Source organism: Daphnia pulicaria, chromosome 1, assembly GCF_021234035.1.
Source record: "Daphnia pulicaria isolate SC F1-1A chromosome 1, SC_F0-13Bv2, whole genome shotgun sequence".
In the NCBI taxonomy this organism is placed as follows: domain Eukaryota; kingdom Metazoa; phylum Arthropoda; class Branchiopoda; order Diplostraca; family Daphniidae; genus Daphnia; species Daphnia pulicaria.
In genome coordinates, this window is record NC_060913.1 from 32,222,009 (window position 1) to 32,233,954 (window position 11,946).

Sequence of the window (11,946 nt, forward strand, 5' to 3'; positions counted from 1 at the left end):
CTATAAATTTATTTGAATCAGTAAGAGACTATTAAAATCGATCTTTGGAGAACGCCTATGTGGTTTAATGAATTTACTACGGATCCACGGCAATAAAAGCCGACAGATTCGAGAAGGGCAAAACCTATGGAGCCAATTGTGATAACTTTTGGAATAATCTAAATTAGAGAATCTAGCAAATTTCTCCAAGTAGGGAACAGCATTTATTTATATTGTAAAATATCAGAACTACGATGAAGAGGACAATGAAAATGTTAATTTGAAGTAGACGGCGAGAAACTAGGCGAAAACTAACTCAACAAAGAAAACAGAAACCAAGAAAAAAATTAAATTTCGAGGATGAATTATGCATCAGTGCCTGCGACATTGGTAATTTTTACATGACATAAAAACACATAGAATTAATTTTGTGCATGAAATAAGTCTCTATCTTCGATTAATAATTGATAATAGAAGACAACATAATCATGAGGCGCATTTTATGAAATATTGCGCCAGTTAGATAATAAGAAGAACCTTAGATAGCTAATTTATCCAGTTTTTTATAATCTTCAATTGAGTTGAACACCAAAATAATTTTCAAAAGTTTTCATTAAAATAATTATTTGGGCGTTGTCAAATATGGAAAGGTTAGCTTTTCCAATTCAACTCTCTGCCTGCCATCAGTGAAAAACATTGAAACCATGAATCTTTTCGTCAACTTTCTCTCGTCAAATAAAAAATTTCCTTCGTGGGTAAAAGAGAATAAATATATTTTACATAAAAACACCCTCTTTTTATGACCTCTAACAATAATTCTATACCGAACAGGCTAAACAGGTTTCTGCGTATTAACAATTGAAGTGCACATTTACTCTTCAAGCTACAAAATAGATATAGAAATTCTTTCGTAAATTCCTTAAAATGATTTATGGTCATTTAATTGGGAAGGCGTAAAATAATTAAAGTCACTAAATATAATTTAAACACAGCGTAGTTTAGGCCCAAAAAGAAAGAATGATACACTGAGGACAAAAAAGTTAGTTGATATTAAATTATACTTTACGAAGTGGATGTCATTGTACTTAACAAGTAACTTTTTCAGGTGGACCTTGCGGCAGTCATCGATTCATGTGAATTTGTTGGAGTCCAGCCCTTTGGTTTTTGTATTGCGTAATGTTCGCAACTAAAACGAAAACTTTCATTTCACGTGGTATAAGAGTCACTCAAATTGTTGATAGGAAATCATATCACCTCCACACCTTCAAAGCAGTACAGTGTAATAAGAGTAGTTCAAAACAGAGAATTAAAGGTAATTTTATATTTTTTAGAAAAAAACAACTCTTTGTTTTCCAGCTATTATTTTAAAGTATTGGTTTATCCACATCGGTATCGTATAGTATTTGCTTCCTCAAAGTTCCAGGAATTAATGTGATTTTAGATAGATATTTTTCAGTTTGCCTAGTTTCTATTTTTCAAGTCAATGTACAGATTATTTTACCGTAAAATATTAATTGTTAATTATTTTTAGATTTATATAATCATCTATCTTCGACTAATCTGTAAAAATGTTCGCGGCCAGACCTTTGGTTTTCACCATCTTGGTTTTAGGTAAGAACCCTTTTTAAAGTACGAAATAAGTGATTATAATTTTAAGTAAATAAATTATTAAAGAATATTTGCTAATTTAAATGCTGATGAGTAAACAAAAATAGGCAAATATTTTTCAATCAATTTCCATTATTTGAAATTAAAAATTATAAAATTCGTGTTGAAAATTATCTTTTGATTGATTGATTTCAAGACCAATTATGTTATTATTCGACTAAATAAAAATACTTCTGAACAATTATAGGGCTCTTTGGGATCTTTTTTTTGCCGATTTATCTGGCAACGCAACATGTCTGTGCACTTTTGTAGTGCGAGAACGGGGAGAAGAGGGAGAATGGGACCAATGGGAGGGAGGAGGGCGTACGAAAAAAAAGGGGACCAACGTTTCGAACGTTTCGGACTCGGAGAAGAGGGAGAATGGGAGGACGCACTCCTCCCTCCCATTCTCCCTCTTCTCCCTGTTCTCGCCCTACCAAGAGACGGCGCCATGCTGCGTTGCCAGATAAATCGCTAAAATAAAACAGATCCGAAAGAGCCCTATTGTCAATTAACTAAGAAAGAAATGAAACAAAACCGAACAAAACGGATCAATTAACGTGCAAATAAAAATAGTGGTAACAATTACATAGGAATTTATGGCAATTTAAATTCATTCGTCAAACCTTCTAATTTTGTAATATTCTGACCCAAAACGTAATTCGGCTTCTCATTTTCTTTGTCGTGGATCTTCTCATTTTTGGGTGGTCCAACACCGTTAATTTTTCGATAATTGGCCGCCACATTTTTTCGTAGATTTTGCATCTTGTTGATGATCTCGGATACTATCAACCTCGATAGGTTGCGCGAGTCTGAAAAATAATGGATGGCGACTGCAAGTAAAAAAAAAGAACGTTATAATTAATTTGTTTTACTTTTCAAGTAGAAATTGTCTTTACCGCCAAAGACCGTCAAGATATTAGAAAGGTTCCCCTGTCCCGGTTGTTTCGAATCCGCCTTCCATAGGATAAGATTACTCGCGCAATCGCTAATGTGGGAAGAATAAACCGATCTTAGGAATGCGTCGATATCCTTTTATGAAGATTGGAATTTGGATACAAGATCAAAAGTCTAGATTATGGACACGAAATATTTTAGAAAATAAGAAAGAATTTGATTTAAGAAATTGCTCACCAAACTTATCATTAATTCGTTAAAATTGAGAAGAGAATTCAAAGACAGCAGAGAGTCGGTTGAATCACACGGTATAAACGAAACAATTTTTCCATCCGCATTTACTGATTCAAAGTACTTCTTCACTACACCCGAGTGATAACTCGATACGGGTGTAGTGTTCTCCTTTGCTTCCATTCTTTTAAAAAATGCATAAACATGCTTCAATTGATCTTGCATTTCACGGAATTCAGTCTCGAAATTAAATCGACCATCATCGTCACAAAAGACATCCGTCGTCCTCCTTCTCTTTTTATTTGAACAAGGTGTGGAAAAAGGTGTGGCAGTTGCCACGGCAGAAGAAACTGCAAATGCTTCGGAATAACCAGCATTGAATCCTGAAAAAAAATCAACAATCATGATCAATCACATATGCTTTTAAATAATCATTGTGGCATTACCTTTATTATAATCATCAGAAGAAAATTGCAACGAGCCCGAGCTTATTGAGGATGACTGGTCACGATGTTCGATGGTGACTGGTGGTGGATTCACGATGTTCATCGGCGGATCTGGGCACGTTGAAGCCAAGAGAAAAGGATCATCATCAGCGTACGCCATGGATTTTTCACAATCTGTCACAAATCAAAATAATGGAAAATATAAGTGTCAATAAGTATTTTGAATTGTTTGTTCACATTAACCTGATTTTTCCTTAACTGGATTAGGTGTCGTGACTGTTTCAGGATCTGCATAATGAGAAAAGATGCGTCAAAATCAAAACATTATTCTCGTCAAGAATGAGAATAATACCTTTACCTTCTGTCAATTCACTAATCCCGTTATTGGATCCATCAGCTGAGGCCGCGACACTGATGACTTCGTTTCGGGTATCTGTTCATTCAATTGAGCAATAGAAATAAAAAGATTTAGTCAAGTTTATGCGAAGCTTAATATAGATATTGTATAGAAACCTCTGTTGTTTGACGCTCCTTTTTTCCACCGACGAACCTTCGTTACTTCATAGTCATAGTCACTGAAATTGACTGGCCGAACGTCGCGGGTTCCATTGACAATCAGCTCGCTCCCAGATTCCTCCCACAATAAGCTGGGATTTGCTGTAAATCTTTTTACCCTTTTACGAGCTTTGGAATAAGACTCTAAAATAAAGCAAAACATATCATTGCATGTCACTGTAGATGAAAACGTTTTAAATAAAACACCATACTTTTGTCTTGTAGATTTAGAACTGCCTCCAGTTTCCATTCAAGATAGTTACTCGTTGGGAAATTTTTTTTGCTGAACAGCTCAGCCCCCCAAGCTTGGGGATTGTTAAGAGGGTCTCCAAGATTAATTCCAGGATATAGAAAGTACTTCTTGCAATTAGACAGCCATGGTGGTGGAATCATGTAGAATTCTGGAATCTTCTCACCGGCCTCAATGGTTAGTTTTTTTACAACGTAGTACTTCCATGATTTTGGGATGCCAGTTTGATCGCAGTCCAGTCCATCATAACTTCCACACCAAGCATCTTTTGGAAATCCAATATTCTGTCGTATAAAAGTTAGATGTCACTAAACAAAGATTTACACATTCATAACATAATAAACATTTTACCAGTGTTGAAGGCCCATCTTCATCCATTTCTAAGTCCAATCGAGAGATAAAACGTGGAGGAGTACAATTCCAGGGAATATTTGAATCCATACGAGCTAGGTTTTTCTTGTAGGTCCAACTTCTAACTGTTGTCTAATACACACATGTTATCAGTAATTGAAATATGCGACAATCATAAAACATAGAGCAAAAATTAATACCTGCAATGAGATGATTCGGATTTGAGAAAGACGAAATCTGAATGCTACGTACACGAAATCCTCCATGACAGCTGGAGAATGTTATAGCGGTGGCGTGTGCAAGTTTTGACACAGCCACAAAGCGGTTATGTGGCTCAATGTGGTAACATCTTAGTCAATGTGACAACGTCTATAGAGGGACAGATTGAATTTAATGGCGGGAAGTTGACAATTGAACAGTCTGGCAACTATATTTGTTTCAGTCTAGTAGTGTCAAGCTTGACAATGAGTGATACTAGAGTCACAGCCAAAATTTTTAAAAAGCAAATCAGTGACTATACAGTGGAAAAAGTTTTAGCAGTCATAAATTTTCAAAACAAAAAAACATTTTGCGATCTAACAAGAAATCACAAAGAACGACTTCGTGTAAGTGTCGCAAAAAAGATTATAGAGTGGCAACAGCAAGGAGTGCCATCCAATCAATTTGAGGAGTTAAAAAAAAGTGATTTGATAACAAAATTCAATTTAAGGACAATAGTTGAGCTAGACACTTTTAACGAAGCTAGGGGCGATTCGTCATGTTATTCAACGCCTTTATCTGAAGTAAAATTTACTTTTTGATTGTTATGATAAATATGTTATTTTATTAGAATTGTGAATCTGTTTAAAGGATGAAACGCGTGGGGAGTTAGAAACCTACTCAACAGCCAGTAAAAGTTCTAATTGCAGCTCTTCGGATTATACTACGGTTCCTACTACTAAACGGGCTCGCTTTGAAAGTTATTCAGATAATCCAGATGTTCTAAACTCTAGTGCTGAATCTGATGACGACCTTTTACTCGATCCCGGAGAAGTAGACAGTTCCACTGTAACATTTCTAACTAACTCACAGAAACAAGGTAATTTTGATCTGTACTAATTTTTTGTGAAATTAATTAATCGGGGGAAATCGAACACAGAACCGAAATTTTCCTTGAAAACCATACTTCAACATTGGGCTGTGTTGACTGATCAAACGCAAATGGCTTTGACTAGTCTTTTGACGCTTCTAAAAGAAAACCACCCAGTGCCGGACTACAGTTCTCTTCCGTGGACTGGCAAAGCTCTGCTTTCAAAAGACTGCTTTCGTCCAACGAAAGCAGTTGTGAGTTCATCTATTGATGACTCCGACGATGATATGTCTAATCACTACGTGTCTGAAAATTCATCTGGAGATGAGACTGAAGCCGTCTCTTCTGGTACGGAGGAGGAGGAGGATTCTTTGTTAGAAAGTGACAATGCTGAAAAATCGTCCAGTGAAGAAGATTCTGAAAAATCACTCGGCGAAGACATACCAGCATCACAAACTAACACAAACAAAAAGAAAAGAAAAAAACGTCCATTTCCTTTGCCTGCTCCGCGAATTTTAGAAGGCTTTGGGACATATGTTCATTTTGGATTAGAGAGCGCTTTATTGGGAAAATCGCCAGGACTATACTATAAAAACGCAGAACTGATGATGTTCGCTTCTATTTACAAACAAAATCCAGAATATATTCACTCAGAAATGACAGATAAAGTAATTAATATCGAATTAAATAATGAATCAAATCTTTATTAATTTAAAATCAATTTTACAGATTGAAGCCTACAATGAAAAGTTTCAATTTGAAAAAGCTTTAAATCAACTTCGTGGTCATATCGACGAGTTGGATTTGGTCCCGGCTGTATTACCACACTACAAGATTGCCGGTAACATTGATGGTGTGTTCGTGTTTTAAAATACTTTACAGGGGGAAGTTATTCCGATTTTGTGTTACATTCACTCCATCAACAAATCGGCTTCTAAAGAAGATGAAAAATATGAAATTATACTAGAAACTAGACTGCCATGTATAGTCGGATTTTTTCATGGGAAGCAAAAGCCTTTAGTGGAAGACTTATGTCGTGACTTTGTGGCTGAGTTAAATCGTTTAGACCCTAACAACAATGGCCCTGAAACTTCTGGCCGAAAATTCACCTGTTCGCTGTACTGTATGAGTTGTGATTCGCCAATGAGGTAGTATAAAATGTCTCGGAAATTCTGATGTGATGATAATATATTTTTTTATAGATACTATCTGAAGAAGTGCAAGGGTAATGGTTACTGGGGTTGCGAAAGGTGCATCCAAAAAGGAAGCGAAAAAACAATAACCAAGTTACTAGGGGAGACTGTGGTTGAATCTATACAGTTTAAAGACCTTGACGCCCCATTACGGACAGACGAAGACTTTTTAAGTTATTATAGTGATAAAAAGAACAACTTCGAAGACAACCAATGCAAAGACAGCGTTTTTCCCAGTCCGTTTTACGAACTAATTCCCTTGGTGCGCGGTTTTGCATTAGACCCCATGCACACCGTTTATGCTGGTTGTTATGGAAGAAGAATCCAAGGCTTCCGTTCTGAAAGAGGTGAAGGAAAGCTGTCGTCAAACCAAATGCACCGAATAGACAAAAGAATACTTCTTTTTCAGAAATGCAAACCATCAGACTTCGACCGAAAACTTAGGCCTCTGTCTGCTCCCCAGAAGTATAAACACCATGAACATCGCAATCTTCTGATGTACTACCAATTCCCTGCCTTCGATGGAATAATGAAAGAGGAAGATCTGACTACCATTATGAAGCTGCAAAAAGCAATGATTTTATTAGGCGGATCCCAAATTACGCCGGTTCCAAAGCCAGACACGGAAGAAGCGCGTCTGGATATTAAATCATACATTCAAGATCTGAAGGACAACAAGATTCCGATAAACTACATGACACACGCAACATTACACGTTCCGGACGACGTAGATTTCTTTGGCGTCGGGGTAGAAAGAATTAGCGCGTGGATTTTTGAATCATTTCAAATTTTTGCCAGGAATGGCGTTAGACAAGGTAACCAAGTCTGCGAACAAATTCGCAATAGACTAATGGAGAGATTCTTGTATTTGTTACCAATACACGCCAATGGAAAAATAGTCAGCAGCGAGGAAATGTTTGAGCTCGAGGTAGCTAAATTTAAAAACAAAAATTCTAAAAGCCGTATAGTAATAGACTTTAAGATCGGGCGTGGCAAGAAACCCCAAAAAACTGTAACTTTTCCCGGTTTTACCATATCAAACAAATTTCCCAATAATGTTTTTTTTTGCTGCAGAATGGTACTGTTCTTGTTTGTTTTGATATTCTAAAAGAGGCTAATAGCGATGTACTACGAATCGGCGTTAGAAAGTTTACTTGTCTAGAAAGTGCTTTTAAAATACCTTACGATTCTACGAGATTTTCAACATTTCTGGGATCTAAGTTGTCTGAAACGGTAGATCTTTGGAACGTGAACAGTATAAAAGGAAAGATGTTTGCCGTACCGCATGCTCTGGATAACTATTCTAAATTACCCAAAATATTCACATCCTTATCTACGAAATGGTTTCTGACGCCTATTCGTCACACTCTTCTTGTCCCTTAATTTAAAATTATAAAGAATGATATCCTATTACTTACATGTTAAATGAAATTACTGCTGTAAATATAAATTAAACACCCGTCGTGGGTACCCAACAGAAAAAAGTTGAGTGTAAACACTCTATTAATAATTTAACAAAGAGAACACCCGTCGAGGCTCTTCATTAAAAAAAAACGCTACTTACAAAAAGTAAGACGAAAAATATTGAGTGACAACACTCAAATTCAAACTATAACACAATTTATCAGTCTTGTAAAAAAGATAACAAACAGTTCAATACTCACATATCATCGTCGTCAGCAGCCAATCAAACGAAAGATCAAAACTCCGCGCTGTGTTGAGAGATGATAGCAAGGGTAGTAAGAGTCAGCGAGGCATGAAGTTGACATGTCTTTGGTTGGGTAGTCGAATTAAATTGGCCTGGTAGGTGGAGCAGGCATAACTAACCATGCCTTGAGGCGACGGGAGAATGGCACGCATTTGAGATTTATTGCTGAATATCAGCAAACTAATCTCTCATCATCAGTTTCCACCAATGGATTCCATGTATGGAATAGCGGAGCATGATTAACCTGAAACGAGAATGGAAGTGACTTTAGATTTTTTTAAATAGCATGTAAGTAAGTGTAACGACAGCAAGAAATATTTCTAAATAAGAGTGGGCCTATTCAAAGGATATAAGGATTGAATGTGTAGCAGCCAAGGGGTTAACAAACAAAGAACTTTGTTGACCATGTTGGTGGTGGTCGGTGGTGTTGGCCTTTTCTATTTCTTGAAAGGACAAACAGATAGCTCTCAGTCAGTCTAAATGCAAATCTTAAGCAAAATCTAAATTAGAAATAAACCAAAATAATAAAAACTATTGCACCCAACAGAATGAATTCAAAAAATGCTATGAAAACATAACTTGCATTTCGTCTGCTGTTATTGAGCCCAATTGTTGCATGAAAAAAGGGGGCACGTATGGTGTTCCCCGTATGTCGGTAACCTAACAAAATACACACACACACACACACACACACACACACACTTACACCACCGAAAACTACACACACACTTTGTGTGTGTCATTGTTTGAACAGGACCGTTGAAACAAGAAACACACTACTCCCAACAAATCCTCCGGAATCGCCTTCCATCAACACACACGCAAATATTCACCAAAATATTTCAGTTGGAATGCTTTCCATAAGCACACACACAAATTTGTTTGTCGACACACTTCTAATCACTTCTTCTAATTTTTTTTTAAAGCTAATAAAAAAACGAACGGCAGCAGTTCCTTCTCGCAACTTCGCCAACACGCGACTGAGTGCCGCTGCCGCAGCGTGGTGTGGTGCCGCTGGTATAGACTAGACTCATCTTCAAAGACGTCGCCACATATATACGATTTCTATGTGTGTATAAATTTTTATTTCGTTTTATAAACGGCACGATAAGCGTTTATAAAACAGCTTGAGCAACATGAAATAAACAACGTTTTCCATTCTCCAGTGAAACGAAGTTTTAATCGCGTTTGCCAAGATAAAACTGAAACTCAACTGATGTGTATTTTAGACGTATAAATTTTCAGTCACAAGATACTTTTATTACGTTTTTGGGCCGTTCGATTCCATAAACGGAAACCTAGAAGGAAAACAGCTTGTAGGGATAGCATCAGCAGCCACAGAAAAGTTTATTTTTAAAGGAAAACTGTCTCATTTTGTAAATGTTCTGCAATTTTTCAAGATGAATCTCAAAATGTATACTTACAAATTTCATTGCATCGATGTACATTGTTTCAGATTTTAAATACAAATATTTTACACTGCATATTTACTATATGCACCAGTTGTGTTTATTTTGCTTTTTCAATATTATCCAGAAAAATATTACTCTAGACATATGAATGGATGCCTTAAAGTTATACGATTTACTAATTATAAGAATCAAATAATAGTAGAAGTGGAAGAGTTAAGAGAAAGTAAAGAGATAACGCAACATTATATTTTAAAACTCATCTTATCCTTCTAGTTTTAACCTTTCTAACTTAAAAGCCATCACAGTATGGGAGACTGGGTTGACATGGTACCGGGATAAATTTTCAAACTTCACTTGTTTAACAAGCGATTCTAATCTGTGATCTTTGAAGATGAACACTTTATATTTCTCTCCGACGAAAATTCCATTTTTGGGAGCGCGAAGAAATTTGCATAATTCCATAACGTTCTCTCACGCGTTCTCAAACTTTATAGGTAGATACTGTAAGTGTTTGCGTGTAACTATATTCTTCCTTGGGGAGGCTAAACGAGTATAACTACCTTCCCAAATTTAATGAAAGTAAATGTTCCTTGAGAAGCTTTCTTGTAGGGGAGACCGGGGCTACGTGGGACACGGGGCTAAAATGTACAGGGCAATTTTAATATGTACAATTTGTCTAAAAATAATGAAATAAATACTGCGTATGCTAAATAATGTTTTATTTATCTTATAAACTTTTTTTCTTGAAATTATGATTGATTTGTCGAGTTTTATGGGGAAAAAAATTGGGAATCGGAAAAAAATTTCTGACGTTTAGTTTTTCATTTTCGTAATGCTTTTTTTATATTTTTATAAAACCCAGATAGCTCTTTGATAGGGTTTTCTTTCTAGCTTAAGATGATATTAATATTTTATAAAAAATGTGTTCCTAAGTATGTAATAATTTAGTTTCTTTTATGTTTTTTGGGTTGGGGTTAAACGGGACATGGAAAACGGGGTAAAACAGGTATTGCCAGATCAACTTTATTTCCAGAAAAACACCCCCTGGCAACAAAAACAAAGGAAAAATGACCGAAAAAACTTTTTTGATAATATCTCCACTTCTACTTTATAAAATAAATAAAAATACAGCACTTCTGAAAGGGAAATGAATTTCCTTTTCATCAGTGCATTATTTAATAAATATAATTAAGCCGTTGCAGAGAAAAATGATGTTCCATTTTACCCCTGGCTCTGTTCCGTTTAACCCTAATTTTTTTGTTTTTCGGCATTTTTTATCTTGGCATTTAATCACATAACTATTAAATGATTCAACGAAAAAAATTAAAAAAATTATCAAATGTAAATAAATGCCAGGGAATAACCCCTATACTTTTATTTTGTCTTAACTCTTATTTTTATATAAATGGAATCGTAAAGAAAAAAATGTCCCACATAGCCCCGGTTTCCCCTACTGTTTTCTCCGTTTGCTTTTTTTACAAATAATCTATGTAATTCAGAATCGAAACTAAACTTTTTTCGAAATACATCAGTAAAATGTGTTATTGATTGTTTTCAAAGGGGTGCTGGTCGTATCGGCAAATAATATAGGAGCCGAAAATAGGAATCAAAATTTTTGTTGTTTTGTATATTGTCATGGATATGTTATTTGTGTCGCTAGCATACACATTTAAATTTAGTGGAACAGCAAAAACTTTAGAAAATTGTCTTTAACTTTCACATTTTGGACTTTTGGATACATCACTTAGGTCGTCTTTTTCATCATCATAATACACGGCATGGTTTAATTCGTTAATGACATTGTTGTAGATTTCTTTGACTTTCTTTATTAGTTACTGTTTGCAATTAATGGATGCTTTGTTCCCACATAACATAACATATTCCCACAGTTCAATTTCATATGCATTTACTCGAGCCGTGACTTTTCGACAATGTTTTAATATTTGGTCCCTACAAAGCAACCTTTTTAGCAAGGGGATAAATTTAGCCAAAGAAAACATTTTTTGGACCAGTTCGTAAAAATTCACTTTTTCTCTTATTGCATTTTCATTAATACGATTATGCCAACATTCTGCGTCATTATTCTTTATGATTTCTTGGTTAAAAACAGACCACTTAACTCCTCACAGAGAAACATCACAGAGAAATGCACATCAGAAACCTGTGTGTCTTTTCTCATTACAACAGCGACAGGCACATCAGGGACAG

General features: G+C 35.6%; 1 protein-coding gene across 1 annotated transcript; it reads right to left on the bottom strand.

The window, feature by feature from the left end:
• Positions 1–1,708: 1,708 nt before the first annotated feature.
• Positions 1,709–4,704, bottom strand: LOC124321227. Its single transcript, XM_046784138.1, has 10 exons — positions 4,557–4,704; positions 4,357–4,488; positions 3,968–4,289; positions 3,714–3,899; positions 3,559–3,633; positions 3,444–3,488; positions 3,201–3,374; positions 2,761–3,137; positions 2,526–2,697; positions 1,709–2,459 (listed from the first exon to the last, which is right to left on the bottom strand). The coding sequence occupies exons 1-9, from the start codon at positions 4,620–4,622 to the stop codon at positions 2,662–2,664; spliced, it is 1,413 nt and encodes a 470-aa protein (XP_046640094.1). The 5' UTR covers positions 4,623–4,704; the 3' UTR covers positions 1,709–2,459; positions 2,526–2,661.
• Positions 4,705–11,946: the final 7,242 nt, after the last annotated feature.